This window comes from Melozone crissalis, unplaced genomic scaffold (assembly GCF_028551555.1).
Source record: "Melozone crissalis strain CALT ecotype California unplaced genomic scaffold, PUWL_Pcris_2 ptg000006l_1, whole genome shotgun sequence".
Lineage (NCBI taxonomy): Eukaryota > Metazoa > Chordata > Aves > Passeriformes > Passerellidae > Melozone > Melozone crissalis.
In genome coordinates this window covers 56,816,622-56,832,952 of record NW_026535784.1, presented here as the reverse complement: position 1 = coordinate 56,832,952, position 16,331 = coordinate 56,816,622, and the positions used below count along the sequence as shown (strand labels likewise).

Here is a 16,331-nt window from a genome sequence, read left to right as displayed (position 1 = left end):
CTTTCAGAGTTCTTGGTGACACTTGGAATGGAAGGGGAGCAGACTATCATGTTGAAGTACTGTACCTGCTAAACCTTCCATTTTCTCCTGGTTTTAACGCTGTTCTCCTTCTCCTAGGAGCCATTAATGAAATGACCACTCATCCTGGCTATTATGAGGACCTAGTGGAGAAATCAATGGGAAAATACAATCTTGCTACAGAAGAGATAGAGAGGGATCTGCACCGCTCCCTTCCAGAACACCCCGCATTCCAGAATGAGATGGGTATTGCTGCTTTAAGGAGAGTCTTGACAGCTTATGCTTTCAGAAATCCAAACATAGGATATTGTCAGGTAATTGAAATCCCCTGCACTCCTTCAGTTTCTGGAGTTCCAGTTCTGTCCTTGCAGTCTGTTCCTTCAGTCATGCACGTGAGGGTTTGGCTGTGTGAAGCACACTGAGCTGTGGATGGTGCTGTGAGCTCAGTGCTGCAGAGAGGCAGGAATGCTGAGGCCAGAGGGTTGTCACACAAGGACCTGCTCTAACAGCACTATTAGCAGCACACATTGAGAGATTTTCTGTAAGCATAATTTCTGCTCATAAATCTACAAACTGGACAGATGATAACAGAGCTGTCTACAGAAAATGACAATGTACCCTGAAGAAAGGTTATTTTCATATTAACAAAAAATACCCTCAAAACCAAAACACATTGTGTTCAGTCTTAAATTTTTATCTATTTTTACCTGTCCATCTTATAATGAAATGTTATTCAGTATGTTACTTATAGCCCTCCAGAACCTCCTTTCCTCTTTCAATGATGCCATGTCATCATTCAAAACAATGAAAAGAAACAAAACCAGAAAACAACCGAAAAACCAAGCAAAAACCCCCCAAACACTTTGGAAAAAATAAAGTATCCTAGGAGATATCACTGGGATTCCAAACCATATATCTGTGGAGTTAATGCTGACCCCAGTGCATGGTTTTGCATAATTCAAGTCACTAGTTTCTGGTCCTAAATATTTCTTTCATACTATATAATTTTGGTTTATCACTGGGTCTTTTTTTGCCTTCCTACATACTTTTGCAAAGAAGAAACTTAGATTTATTAGTATTAAGAAGCCTTATTAATGTCTAACTTTTAAGACTTCCAGATGCAACTTGAGTAAGTGCAAGCAGTTGTAACAAGATACCATCATAAATTATTTAATAACACATGAGGTACTAAGTAATAGCTACAACGTTTTTAAAGATTATTTAACAGAGAAGCAGTAGAAAGACATTTCAGTTCTGGTCCCTAGAACTGTCACAGTAATTAATAACCTTGAGGTTTGGTTCAGCTACAGTGAGAATTCAGGCCCATCACTAGTGCTGTGGGAGGTGTTCTGGCTGCACCAGACCCAAATTCCCCAAGAGCACCTATGGCAGAATATCAGTAGCAGTGTAACAGATGCTTGCAGACCTGGCTTAGCCCTTGATTAGGAAGAAAAATCTTGATTTCTTAAAAAAAAATCTGCAACACAAAACAAACAACCCAAAAAAACCCACCAAAAGGCCCCAGTGAAACAACAACAAAACGAAAGAAAAGCCTTACAATTTTCTGTGATTTGAAGTTTCCTAACCACTTTTCCGTCCAGGTACAGTGCTAGATATTAAATAATTGTATTTCCCTTTCTTTTAGGCTATGAATATTGTCACTTCAGTGCTCCTCCTTTATGCAAAAGAGGAGGAAGCTTTCTGGCTGCTGGTGGCTCTGTGTGAGCGTATGCTGCCTGACTACTACAACACGAGAGTTGTTGGTATGCCCTGGGGACATGTTTGAAATGACACTATAAAAACTAACCAAATGAACTGGTGTTATTTGTACTGAAACAAATATATGGGTAGGTGCATCTGTGCATGCTGGTGATGAGCCAGCCTGCTCAGGAGAATAAAGGGAATTTCCTAAAGAGGTAATGTTATTGCTAATAGTTTATCACCTACTCAGGGTCAGATGACATTCTAAATTGGGGTTAAGTAAAGTAGATTGTTAAGAAAAAGATGGGAGGCTAAAATTTGAGTTTTAGATGATCCAATTAGCTGATTAAGGTAAGGTGGAAACAGGAGCTTTAGCAGTTTGCAGTAGAAGTCTTTGTGCCTGTACCTCTGATGTGGAAGGGCACAAATATCAGAAAGCTGTTGTCAGATGAGCTTCCTTGTGCATGTCAAAGACAGTGACTTCAATTTATCATGGAATCTGTTTTTACTATAGCTCACAAGTACTTGAGATACTCAGCCTTAGAAATTGTTCTTCCTGGCCTGTTTAAAACACTAATGTTGTGGCATGGGAATCTATAATACAGAGTTCTCTTGAAGTAAATCTGAACCCTCACAGTCACTCTGGCCTCATTCAACAGGTGATGCTGAGGTCTTACTCCAATTAGTAATGGTAATATCAAGCCACTATTTAACTTCTGCTACTGCTAGACCAAATTACTCTGTTCTTATTTATTCTGAAGTGTATTATTAAAACAGAAAAAAACTTATTACAGTTCAATTTGTATGTATAGTAGTGTAATGGAGTCTGTTACTCATTTGAAAGTGAGAAAATGTGCATAAGCACCATGCAAAATATTCTTAGTTTTTTTTTATTTATATACATAAAATATGTAGGAGTTTTTTTCCTCCCCTAAATGGCAATGTATCAGTTGCTCCTGAATTAATTCAGCCTTATTTATCTTCAACAGGAGCATTGGTGGATCAGGGTGTCTTTGAAGAGTTGGCTCATGACTACATTCCACAGCTTTATGACTGCATGCAGGATTTGGGTGTAATCTCCACCATCTCCTTGTCCTGGTTCCTCACTCTTTTCCTCAGTGTAATGCCATTTGAAAGTGCAGTGGTAGTTGTGGATTGTTTCTTCTGTGAAGGAATAAAGGTGATATTTCAGTTAGCACTCGCTGTCCTCGAAGCTAATGTAGACAAGTTGCTTAACTGTAAAGATGATGGAGAAGCCATGACAGTCTTGGGAAGGTATTTATTACAGAAAATTAAGTATCTTCGTTTTTGTGGTTTTGGTTTTTTTTTTTCTTGCTTTTCTGATTTGTATTCTATGTTGAAATACTAAATTTAAACCAGTATCTTATATGTAAACCTTTTACATACTTGTAGTCTCCTTTCATCCATGTAAGGTGTTCCTTATATTATTTTAAAATAATGCTAAGTGACCAACAAGATGCAAATTCTTCTTTCAAGACATTTGAATAAACTTCCCAAACCTAGTTATAGAAATTTAACTTGATTTATTATTTTAGTGGATTACATGGGTTTTGTTACTTCAGCCTGCTACCTTTTATGTATTAAGAAAAAGCCTTGGTGTTAAGGAAGATTGTTTTGGGAATAGACTAAGTTGGACTCAGAATAAATAGGTAGGATCTTGAAAAAATAGATTTCAGTGGCTTGAGTCATTCTATCAGAACTAGTGCTGCTGAGTGTAACCTCTGCTTTTCTTGGGTTTGGTAGTGGTGTTTAGTTTTCCATATGCTTCTGGAACTTTGGAATTTTTTCATAATAAAATTCAGTAGTATAACCTTAACTGTTCCTAGAGAATGGTTTTATCACTTTTACATGTAATAATCAATATGTAACCTGTATGCTGTTAACCCTCAGAAGGGAGGGCATACAAATTTATCTTGAATTTCTCATTTCTTTATTTTTTTCCCACCAGATACTTGGACAGTGTAACTAATAAGGACAGTACTCTTCCTCCCATTCCTCATCTTCACTCCCTGCTCAGTGATGATGTAGAGCCTTATCCTGAGGTGGATATCTTCAGGCTAATCAGGTCTTCCTATGAGGTAGGATAAGACTTCTTAACAGGAACTTACCAACTAACACAGCTTCTGCTCCACAGAGGAGTTTGATACTCTAGTTTGGCTTTGCTTGAAACAGAAAGAACATAAAAGAAATGCAGATTCATCTGAGAGGCCTGAAATGGAGCAAGGAAGAGGAGTTAGACTTTCTTCTTCTTTTAACCAAGACTTTTAATTGGAGCTGTTTTCAGAGAAGTGTGAGGCCTCAAAGGAGAGCAGCCCACAACCAAACAGTGATTTACTAACAAAAGGCTGAACTTTTAATTTGAAAGGAGTTAATTCTCATTTAAGCTTTTTTGTGCTTTTCCAAACTGAAATAGTAGTGAAATCTGTATGATTTCAGAAGACCTTTCTTTTATCAGTGAAACTTTGTTTTAAAAGTGCTGATTTTGACCATGAGCTACTATATTCTCTACTATCACCAAAGCTAAAAGAAAATCCAAGTGAAAGGAGCTGCTAATAACTAATATCTATTAAAGGGCAGGACAAAGCCTGCAAAACCAGCTAAAATCTGCACGCTGCTTTAATTGTCCTTAAATTTAAAAAAAAATGCCATCAGTTAAAATATGTCTGGTTACTCTGACATACCCATATTTTATAAAAATCAAAGAAAAACTGTAAAGATTTTTTCTCTTTAATTTCCATTATTCCCTTCCATTGATATGGAGTTGATTTACACTTAGCAGTAGCACAGCTTTCTACAAAGGCACTTCCTATGGCCCTAAACCCCCCTTGCTTTAATATACCACATTTAATAAGGAAGTAGGCAGTCCTTAGTGTGTTCTGTGCTGAAGGGAAAAGTGTGTCAGGATAGATGAATGTTTGGTAGATGTCAGAATGGCCAGCAAGGTGTTAATGTGAAGTTGTGTTTCCCATGCATTTTTCCATTTTCCTCATCATGAAGATTGCTTACTTTGGCTTAACTGCTCTAAAATGAATCATCTGACTCCGTGCAGAGCTAGTTTGTCTTTTTGGGGCTTTGGCAGCACAGAACCTTGTATGTCCTTCTAGGTAAATAACCAACTGCTCTTCAGTATAATTAGGCAAAACAAGTAGCATGGTGAGTGAGGAGCCATGAGGAAAGCAGGAGCTGCTTGCAAAGAGAGAATTCGTTTCAAGAAAGTTGCTGTTAATTAATTTATTTTAAAAACCCTAATAATTCCATAGTAAACTGCATAATAATTCTATAGTAAACTGCATAATAACTGGAGTTTTAAAAGCTTCTGCATAACTCACTAGCTGTCTGTGGAGTGTGAACTCATAATCGGAGCTGTTACATGTTTAACTCATTTGATTTGTGTGTTAGCTAGTTAGGAAAAAAATTGGCCTTCAACATTTCAGCTGTGTGTAGAGTGGTGTCTGGCCATACTAACTCGAGAACTGACACTGGAAGGTCTTGGCTGTGGAAAGATTTGATACAGCTTTGATCTTGAACAGGTGACATCTTTCCAACAACCCCTTGTACAATTTGAAATTTAGCATGGACAAAGGACCATTCCCAGAAGGTAATCACCTGCAACCTTCCTCTTTTGAAGACTACGTGAGTTTTAGTTTTATGGATGTGAACAGACCATCTTATTTGGGCCTCCAGTCCAGTAAATAAACTGATTACTGGAATAGGTGTAGCCTCAGAAGATCTGTCGTTTGAAGGTTTTGTGAATACCTGAAATACCTCTGTGATACCTGATACTCATTAATATCTACATTCTACATGTTTATCTGCATTCTGTTTTTGTCAAGACTTCTTTATCTGCAACATACTCACAAGTACATGAAGCATTTTTTTACTCCCTAGGTACAGGATAAAAATGAACACCTTTATAGATAAATGCAGCTTTAGCATGAATTTCATTTTACAAGGATATACCAGCATATTATGACCTGCTTATGTAGATGCACTTGCACTGGAAATATAAATCCATCTTGTATGAAAGTGTGTCCTGCCACCCCTTTATGCTTTACATGTGGTGCAGTTGATGTCTGGCATTTGTGTTCCTGCTGATCATCTGTTATTCCTAGGTGTGTGGATTTTGGATGGCAAGAAACGTCTGCTTATAATACTTCTACAGAAACGAATCTTAGGGATTTGGCATTCCTCTGCATATGAAAACATGGAATATTATTCCTAGTAGGTTTTCCCCCTATGATGCTTTTGTAGTATGTGCAGGAGCTCCCTGACGCTGTTACGTGCATTTTGGAAAAAACTTCTGAAAATAAGACTTGGGTATTAAAGAGCATCTTTTCCTAGTGGAAATTGCATTCTTGCTACTTTGTTTCAGATCCTCAGAATGTAAGGACTACTGTACTGTCTCAGCCATTAGAGATCCAGCTAGTTTAATATTCTCTTTCTGTTGTGATTATGAGACATTCCAGGACAAGCTGAAATATAACTCTGCAGGAGGACTTACGAAACAGTCTATTCACAGAGGTTTGCCAAGCAAGAAATTTCTACCTTCTGAGATTACAGTTTGAAATGAGAGAGTTTGAAACGGAATACAGACCTTTCAAATTAAAATAAGCTATTGGGAAAAATAAAATCTAGTAATATACTCCTTAAGTCTTTGTAATTTTGTAATGTGTTTGAAAAATGCATTAACAGCAGTTTCATTTGTGGTACATCACAAAATTAAATTAATTTTTCTAATAAATTAAAGGCAAGCTGAATATTCTGAATATTAATACACAGACAATCATGTACTGCTTTTTCTCTTTCAAGAAATTTGGAAGTATCCGGGCAGATTTAATTGAACAAATGAGATTCAAACAAAGACTGAAAGTCATCCAAACCCTCGAAGATACTACAAAGCGCAATGTGGTCAGTACTGAAATATAATATAATAATGTTCTTTGCACAGAATAAGTTTAGTCAGTTTCTGAACCTAACTTAGCTTTTCAGTGAAACGTGAATTTCTAATCTGTAACTGTTGATGTTGTTTCCAAAGGTACGGACTATTGTGACAGAGACTTCTTTCACTATCGATGAACTGGAGGAACTGTATGCGCTTTTCAAGGTAAAGCGAAGTGAAGATAAGGTCATGTGCCTCTAGGAGGTGTAAATGTTCATTTTGGTGTGGGAATCTGTCTTTTCTAAGCACCAAGTCAAGTCTGTCAGTTATTGTTTGGTATCTTGATACAAACTTGGATTAGCTGCTGTATTATTGATATACAAAAAAATCCTAAACTCAAGCAGTTGTTAAAACATTGAGAAAGGTTTAGTTCACTAATTGATTTGTCCATGGAAAAAAATATATATTGCTAAAAATATAAAATGAAAAATGGGATAGAGGGTTTTGATCAGTCATTAGAAACTAAACATATGTGTCTCTCTACCTGACCCAAGTTTTGGAATTTATCACAATTATTCTGTTACCTCAGATAGGTAATACTTCTGTATAGCAGTAGCTGATTTTTGCTATTGTTAATGCTTTAATGCATTAAATGGGAATTGAATGCCACAAAGTCATGTGTCTTTGTAAGTTGGTTGTACAGCAGTGCCATTACATCCACAAATTTAAAGGTGAGCATTTAAATGTGTTAGCTTCACCTTCCTGCACAGTGTCTTAAGTTACTTTCTTCCTCTGTTTTGTTATGACAAGAGATTTTTTTTTAAATATCATGAAGAATTTATATCCTGTTAATTTCCCATGTGTAACAAGAAGTCCCAGTTGTCCAAATCCAGCAGTGCCTTCTTTCAGCCTTCCATGAAATCAGTGAGACCAAGTCCCACAGTCTTCCTGGTTAATCACTGTGCAGTGCTGGAATCTTTTTCTCTAAGCTTCTGAATTGTTTTGAATTAGATTCTGGCAAAATCAGCCCCAGAATCTCCACTGACTTCAGTAAGACTGAAAGAACAGTGCATTATTCACTGTTTTTGAGAATCTACAAGAAATATTTCAAATAAACAGCTATTTTAATATGAGTAAGGAATAAATAAAGATTTCACGAGCCTTCTGACTTAGCTGCATGATGAGGCTGACTAAGCACAACAAGCCTGGGAAGTCACAGCTCTGGCCAAAACAGATATTTCATGTTTCATCTAACTGAAAGGCAGAAAAAGTTTTGCTTTATCTTCTTTTTTCCTTTTTTTTAGTAGAGGGATGGTTTTTCATGCTCTTTGGAGGAGAAACCCCTTCCAAAAGCAGAAGGGCTCGATAAATTGAAGCGCATCTGTTATGTCGCATTGTTTTAAGAATGCATGTGAAGAGTTGTTTGGAATTGTTTTTATCGTGGAGGGCGATGAATTGTTTCTAGAGGTTCTGACAGTGTCCTGGTGTTTGCCTTCTGTTCAGGCAGAACACCTGACGAGCTGCTACTGGGGAGGGACCAGCAATGCCACGGAGCGGCACGACCCCAGTCTGCCCTACCTGGAGCAGTACCGCATCGACTTCGAGCAGTTCAAAGGCATGTTTGCCCTCCTCTTCCCCTGGGCCTGCGGCACCCACTCTGACACGCTGGCTGCCCGCCTCTTCAGGCTGCTGGATGAGAATGGAGATCTGCTCATCAACTTCCGGGAATTCGTCTCTGGCCTGAGTAAGGAGGATCCACGGCACTCTCAAACTAACGTGACAAACCAGTTTGTTTCTGTTCAGCTCGTTTTATCGTGCCTGTGGCTGTGGTTCCCTCAGACCTTAGCAGGTGAATCTACATTAGGCAGTGGTGTATCACGCTGGGAAAAGGACAGTACATGAACAGATCCATTAGGATCTGAGGATTTCACTGGCTGCTAACTCTCAACACAAAATCTAACTGCAACACAGGTGCTTAACGGTGTGTTTCCCTAGGCATTAGTTAGAGTGTGAGGTACTACCTTCTTGCTTCTGAAATCAGTAACCAAAACTGCAGAGAGCAGTTTGGAAGTCCCCTGAGAAGGAGAAAACGGAGGTGCAGGTCAGAGAGGGAGGCTGAATGTTTTAGTCCTGAAGAAGCAAGATTTCAGGACATGAAAAAGGACATTGTGAGCCCCAGGATTAGCATGAGGAAGCAAAGATGAGGCAGGAGCCAGCCCCTCCTTTTTTAAATATGGCAGGAGTTGTTTGCTGTAAGTGACCAACATCTCACCATCTACCATGTGTCATTTCGTGGCAATGTGGAATTTCTGCCAGTTCTGTATTTTGATTCTTTTTGAGAGTGAAAAGGTTTCCTTGTCTGGCTTTCAGCAGCTCTTTGTTAATTAACAGTATGTTTAAGCATTGGGGCTCCAAATGCAGCCTTGCATTAAACCTCTGTACAGAAGTAGAAGCACTTGTTCTCTTGTAAGTGCAAAGTAGCTCTGACAGTAAAACTGGCTGCACACCTCCCTTTCACACCACCCCAAAAATCCCAGTGTTTCTTGTGGTGCAGTGATTTGTATTTGAGATACTGTTCCGTGTAACACACTGGGGCCTTTTGGGGACCCAGAAGTTAACTACTCTTCCAGTTTCCAGGATGCTGTCAGTAACAGTCAGCCAGCTATTGATTGAGACAGCAAATTTTGGAGCCAGTAATAAGTAACATGAACAAGGGCCAGTATTGAGCACTGTGAGCAGAAATGCATGTAAAGTGCACAGATGTGGCAATAAGCTAACATGACTGAACTAAAAACTTCAGTGGGCAAAACAATTATAAATTCTCATTCTGAAATCTGGTATTTTTCAGAAACTAAGCCCACTGTGGTGTAATTTGAAAACCTTCTTTTTTTATTCCCCTAAAAAGTAAATCAACCCTGCTGACACCTTTTTCAGTTGAGAAGCACATGAGTGGTAAGGACAGCATAGTCAAGAACAATGGACCTGTTTGAGCATATTTCACCATGCCCCAGGACTTCTAATCATTCAATTTCTTTTTCATTGTCCCTACAACAAATAGCCTATGAACCTCCTACTTCAGGTGCCTCTAGGGCCTCAGCTGAGCAAAGATGGAATAACTTTGTGCATTCTTTATGTTTACTCCGTGCCCTGTTACAATAATATAGCCCAAATATAGGAGTGATTTGCCCAGTGAGTTGTGCTGCTCAGAAGAGGTTTTCAGCCTTGGTGAGGAGCTCTTTAAGTTATTCACTCTTACAAAGCTCCCCTGCACTCCTGTAACACACTGGATGATAGCATGACAGCTGTTGCCTGCACATCCAAGTAAGCTGCAGAGATCTCTGCATGGATTCCAAGTGGCCACCTGCCTCCCATCGTGTTTGGCAATGCTCCCTTCTCAGAGCACACAGCTCCCCACTCCTCCAGTGGCTGCTGCTGATAGCAGTCCTTGGCACAGCCTCCTGTCAGTCAGCACCACGAAAGCTGTGTCTTACAAGGACTACTTGAGTGTATTTTATTTTCTTTTTGCAAGCAGGGTTTTGTCGACCACAGAATGCAGGAGATTGAAAAAGCAGAGTGGTAACCTCACCACTTCTCCATGCCTTTCAGAGGCAGGATCACCTCCCTTGACCTGCTGGCAATACTCTTCCTAATTTTGAGCAGAAAGGAAGGAAGGAGAAGTGTGCATCAGGAAGCACATACAGATTTTTCTCAAATTGTAGCTATGGAGATTTTCAGTTCTCTTCAAATCTGGGGACAGAGAGAGCAGCAAGCCTACATGTGTCACCCTGTGCCCTGAATCCTATTTTGCAGTTCCTGTTGATGGAGGATGCACAAGTGCAGCCCATTCTGTCCTTTGGTTATGTCATGTTGCCTTTACCAGAAGAGAATGCATTATCTGCATGGTGTGATACACCAGATGGGAACATAATGAGGTTTTGTGCTTAAAAAGGACCATGTTGACAGAAAAATGGCTCATGTGGTTGTGCTCAACTTTTTTTGGCCTAACACCTGTATTTATTGGAGTGTGAGGCTTTACCAGACTGTGACTGTTAGTACTTGCCACACCACACTCTGCAGTTTGCATAGCAGAGGTACATTGACAGTCACCTATAAGGTAAAATAAATCTCTGCACTATCTAATTAGTAGAAGTTAGTTCATTTATTTATGGATGGCATGTCACAACAAGTGAGATATATGGAAGTCTGATTATCTCTTGTTTAGTTACTTGAAAATTAACTACTGTCCATTTAATTAATTGGAAGGAAGGGCTTTAATAGACCTCTTGGATTTCATACAGTGTAGATGTGGAAAAATCACTAGAAAGCATTGCCTGAACATCAATTTAGCCCATGGCTAAGTATGATTAATGCTGTTTATTTGAATTTATCTCTTTTTTAAAATTTTTTTGGTAAATATCTTGCTGCTCTGAGACATGTGATGTTGTTATTAGATCCTCAGACCAGAAAGTTTGAAGTCCACACAAAAAACATCTTGTTAAGTTCCAGCTGGAGGCCTTTCTGAGTGATAATGCCATAAGCATAGACAGTTTTATGAAATAGGCATTTAAAAAAGGAGCCAAGATCGCAGTACGAAATTCAGGGTAGATTTGTCTGTGTTCTCTTACTGTTTTTACTGTGTGAAGTCGAGTGACTGCCTTATGATCTTGAGCTTTAAAGGGATACAGTACCTCCCAGCAGAGTGAATGTAGCAGCTGTTATTGTGGCAATAACAAATCAAATGGCACAAAATGCTGACTAGTAATGTACTGCATGTAATGTTGTGTAGGTGCAGCATGCCATGGAGACCTGACAGAGAAGCTGAAGCTACTGTATAAAATGCATGTTTTGCCTGGTAAGTAAATGATGTTAAAATAGCTCTTGTTTTGCTGAGAACAGGAATTTGGAGTAGAGTTGTTTATGACTGGCTTTCCCAATTAAAAATTAATTTGTGGGAATTACTGTATCTGTTTATGCAGCAGTAAAATAAGGAAGCTTCTACTCTAACCAGACATATTTGGAAAGTCTGAAAGCCCCCTCACAGCCCTAAATCGTTCCCTGCACAAACATATAAATGTCTCTTGCTTGTTAAGCTGGGGTTGGTGATATCCTCCAGGCATAAGTCCAGTGTTCTTCAGCATATGTTACCACAATGCACTCCATTTAAGCGTTGGAAAATTAAGCCAGTTTGAAATGTTCCTGCATGTCCTGGCTCCTCATTTCTGTCCCCAGGCTTTCTTCTTGATTTCCCCTTTGGGCTGGCACAAGTGTTGGCAGGGAGAAGCTCCAGATGGTTTCACAGATGTGTTTTCCAGGGAGCTGTACAAAGCTGGGCTCAGCTAAGTGAGAGAGGCAGTTCAGGGTGGAGAGGGGATGAAAACACCTCAGAGCAGTTCTGAAAATTCTCTGCTGGAGCTGTGTCCTCCCTGGCTTGTCACCCACATGCCATAAAGAACCCACTGCTGTCCTTACTGAACATTGCTGCTGCTTGGGTAGTTTAGTTCTTGTGCACATCTACATGCTGTGGTAAACATATCTAAAAACTTTAGAGGACATTCCCCTTTGTCTACTTTGAACATGGCTGATGGCTCCCAGCTGGTTTTGCTTGGAGGTAGGCGTGAGTGATTCAGTAATTTAAATGGGAAGAAATACTCTCAAATACTTCTAATACTTTCTAAAAATACTTTAAAAAGACATTGAACTATTACCAAAAATATTTGGTTTTAAGAATGCAGTTTCTCATATCTGGGGACTGGCAAGCTCATTCCAAATGATGAGAGGTTGTTTCAAGATAGGAAAGAGGGCAAACCCTGCTTAGGACACACTGAGCTGTACAGAAGAAAGTAATGGAAGTTGGCATGGGAGGATGGGTAAGCCAGTCTCTAGAAGCAAACAGCTCCTTGTGATACAGTATTGGATGTTGGGAAGGAGCCAATTGAGGTCCAGTTGTTTCATCTCCTGTGAGTTTAAAAGAGATGATTCCTAGCACATCACACCCTTGTACTTCTAGAAATCTACATTCTAGCACATCACACCCTTGTACTTCTAGAAATCTACATTCTAAATGTATTAATGGAAATATCTTTCAGATTTTAGTTAAAGGGTGAAATTTTTAATGAAAGAATCTTACTGTGTTGCTTAGATCCATCCCCTGAGCAAGAAGAGCCAGACTCTGCTTTTGAAGCTACTCAGTACTTTTTTGAGGACATCACACCAGACTGTACACATGGTAGGCATCTCCTGTCTTGGGCATGGGAACATGAGGTGATGCATTTCACTCAACATGTCTTTTTAGGGAGCTACTTTTTAATTGGATTAAACTTTGTTAGCAAAGTATTCTCTGTAAAAAGTATTATGAAGCATTTGTATATGTGTTGATATCTTGAGAGGTGCAGGCATGTGTACACTCAGAGTCCCCCTGAATTGTGCATTGCAGAAGTACTTGTAGGATAACTCCATGTGTTGTAATAGAAGTAATTTTGTGAAGAACAAGAATAAATAGATTGGCTTTCAAGATGTATTTGGGTCAGAACTTAAAACATTCTAAAACACCGAGAGCAAAAGATACATCAAAATGTAGTTCAGCAGTTTGAAATCTCATGTGCCCTTACGAGAGCCAGGGCCTCATCACTTCTGCTTTAATTGACTTTCTCTTTCTTGTTATACTTGATGTGAAGTTTCTTTTTGATTCAAGAAAAATATAACCCATCCTTCAGGTTATAAGTGGGAGGAAAGTTGTTTGAAAATACAGGTAAGAGTTAATAGTCTAGAAATGGCAATTTCAGCTCCTGAGAGGCAAGAGGGTGCACTAGTACAATGACCAAACATGTATCATGCTAGGAGGTGTGTTGTGTTAGCATTTATGCGGACAAAACCTAAGGTTGTCCCAGCCTAAGTAGTGACAGTATAAATTAAATGGAATTTATGGGCAGGTTTAAGGGTAAACAAAGCCAGAATTTATACCTGCAGTTTTTCTCTGCTTTTTTTGCAGAGTTTATAAATATTTGTAAACATTTTGTTATTTTGCACTGTGCATGTGAAAACAATGTTTGTATCTAAACCCACACTGATCTCTCTCTCCCCCTGCCCCTCCACGTCCTAGTTGTTGGCCTAGACAGCAGGAGCAAACATGGAGTAGATGATGGGTTTGTTACAGTGAGTCTGAAAACAGACAAAGGTATGCTTGGTGTCTCCTTGTGAGTTACATCTTTCATTTCATGTAAAGATGCTCCTTTTGAAAACGGGGAATAAAGGGAATAATTTGACGTTTCTTCATGGACTTTTTCCTCCCCCTCTGGGTAATTTGTTGGCAATAGGCAAGAAGAGCTCACAAGAGAATCGAAATTACCTGAGAATGTGGAGCCAAGAGAATAAATCCAAAGCAAAAAACACAAAGGACTTACCCAAGCTAAATCAGGTACTTCTGCTGCCACTTTTCATTAAATTTAAACTTTCTTCACATATCTATAAATATTCAATGTATTAACACTGAACAGAGGTTTTATTTTGAGCAGATACTTTTTTACCAGAGTAGCAGTCAGCTGATTGCAGAAGTTTATTGTTTACAAAATAGTTTTAACTGGCATTCAGCTCCCAAAACATCCCAAAAATGAGATACACACATGTAGGAAAGGTAAAACATATTATTTTGATCTTTAGACAAAGGATGTGGCACTGAATATCACCAGCCAGCTCTTCATGTCTAATAAGCATAACCTGAAAGTAGTATTTTGTGTTTTGTAGTTTGTACTGCTAGTCTCAATCCTCTCAGATCCACAGCTGCTGGGGAGGAGGAGGAGACCCATTGGGATAGCTCTTTCCTCCAGAGAATGTAGGGAAGGTTTATTTCCTGTAGAACAGTGATTCTTACTTAAGGTAGCCCTGAGCAAATCTTCCCATCTCATTTATCAGTTTTGAATTTCAAATACTTGTATCCAACTAAGTTACTCCTGTCAGCTAAGTGCTGCAGGACTTGATTGTTCATTACTTCTCATCAGTTTTAGCAAACCCTTAGTTATACTTAGCGTCCTTCCTTCAAGAGAATCCACCAAAATCAATGCAAAGTGTCTCACTGCTTACTCTCTGTTGCCCTCCTGTGGCTGCAGAGAAGTGTATTTGTGGTATGTTGGATAAAACATCCAATCATTTATTCTAAATACCTTTTAGAGATGCTACATATGTGACTGCCCAGCCATAGAGTATGCTTCCTAGACTGCACCTGCATTATTTCAAATTTCACTTTAGTCACGTAAACCCTTGTGTCCTGCCTCAATCCCAGTGTTTTAAAACTGGTTTGGAAGATGTCAGTGTGATTTTTTTCCTGCTCGTGTTAATGTTCCCTCCCCCTGTGGTGTTTAGGGGCAGTTCATTGAGCTGTGTAAGACGATGTACAACATGTTCAGTGAGGACCCCAACGAGCAGGACCTGTACCACGCCACAGCTGCCGTGACCAGCCTGCTGCTGGAGATCGGGGAGGTGGGGAAGCTCTTCAGCATGCAGCCCCCTGGCGACACGGACAGCAGCAGCTGCAGCAAGGCCGCGCAGGGCGAGCTGTTCCCCAAGAAGGAGCAGCAGCAGTTCCCCCTGGAGCAGCACATGGCGTTCCGCAGCGGCCTCGCAGCCGGCGAGGAGGAGGCGGCCGGCACCGACGGCGCCCTGGGCATGCACATGGAGGACATCAAGCTGGAGGACTCCTCTCCCAGGGACAACGGGGCCTGCTCCTCCATGCTCATCTCCGACGACGATACCAAGGACGACAGCTCCATGTCCTCGTACTCGGTGCTGAGCGCGGGCTCGCACGACGAGGACAAGCTGCACTGCGAGGACATCGGCGAGGACACGGTGCTGGTGCGCAGCGGGCGCGGCCCGGCCCTGCGCCGCAGCACCAGCCTCGACAGGGACTGGGCCATCACCTTCGAGCAGTTCCTGGCCTCCCTGCTCACCGAGCCCGCCCTCGTCAGGTACTTCGACAAGCCCGTGTCCATGATGGCCAGGATCACCAACGCCAAAAACATCAGGATGAGGGGCAAGCCAATCACCTCGGCCAGCGACTACGAGATCTCTACTATGTCGGGATAAAAGGCAGCCGGGTTTTTTATTTCAGTTCTCTTTTTATTCTCTATTTATTAGTATCTGGCAGGGGCCGTGGTATTTTAGTTGTTTTCACTAATGTGAAAACAACTAAACGTAACTATCTTCAAGTATAATCACTCTTTCTGTGGGAAATGTTACACATGCAGATTTTATTCAAAATACAGAACAGAAAATGCTTGTCAGTGAAGTGTGTGTATTATTAATATTGCTGTCCGTGTATAATGGTAAAGATTAGTTCTTAATTTCTAAATGTAAACTTAATGCCAATATTTATGAGCATTTTTAAAATAGGCATATATAGAGATCTGATGCTTGGGGAAAAACAAACAACAAAATGGGAAGAACCTAAAATTTAAAGGGACACTGTCAACCTGAAAAGGACCTCAGGTGAAAATAAGTTCCGGGCAACATTCTTGAATCATAATTTTATTTAGTATTTTTTTTTCCAAAGAGGAATGCTTTGATTTTACTTTTCTGAATCTATGAAAGACCACTTCAGTGACACCTGCCTGGCTCCTAACTTCCTGGGCCTGAGACTGGTATGCTCAAGTGAAAGTGAGAAGTCCATCCCAACCTAATGGGTTCACCAAATCAGGCAAGTGTGGATCAATGTGATGGTTTC

General features: G+C 40.1%; 1 protein-coding gene across 1 annotated transcript in view; it reads left to right on the top strand.

The window, feature by feature from the left end:
* Positions 1 to 15,787, top strand: part of TBC1D9 (TBC1 domain family member 9) — a 42,687-nt gene extending 26,900 nt beyond the window's left edge. The window contains exons 10-21 of the mRNA XM_054291474.1: positions 118 to 332; positions 1,664 to 1,781; positions 2,709 to 2,994; positions 3,689 to 3,818; positions 6,550 to 6,648; positions 6,776 to 6,844; positions 8,123 to 8,363; positions 11,406 to 11,471; positions 12,759 to 12,845; positions 13,719 to 13,793; positions 13,933 to 14,033; positions 14,975 to 15,787. Coding sequence (XP_054147449.1) covers positions 118 to 332; positions 1,664 to 1,781; positions 2,709 to 2,994; positions 3,689 to 3,818; positions 6,550 to 6,648; positions 6,776 to 6,844; positions 8,123 to 8,363; positions 11,406 to 11,471; positions 12,759 to 12,845; positions 13,719 to 13,793; positions 13,933 to 14,033; positions 14,975 to 15,694 — 2,207 coding nt within the window. The 3' untranslated portion in view covers positions 15,695 to 15,787. The remainder of the gene's footprint in view (positions 1 to 117; positions 333 to 1,663; positions 1,782 to 2,708; positions 2,995 to 3,688; positions 3,819 to 6,549; positions 6,649 to 6,775; positions 6,845 to 8,122; positions 8,364 to 11,405; positions 11,472 to 12,758; positions 12,846 to 13,718; positions 13,794 to 13,932; positions 14,034 to 14,974) is intronic.
* Positions 15,788 to 16,331: the final 544 nt, after the last annotated feature.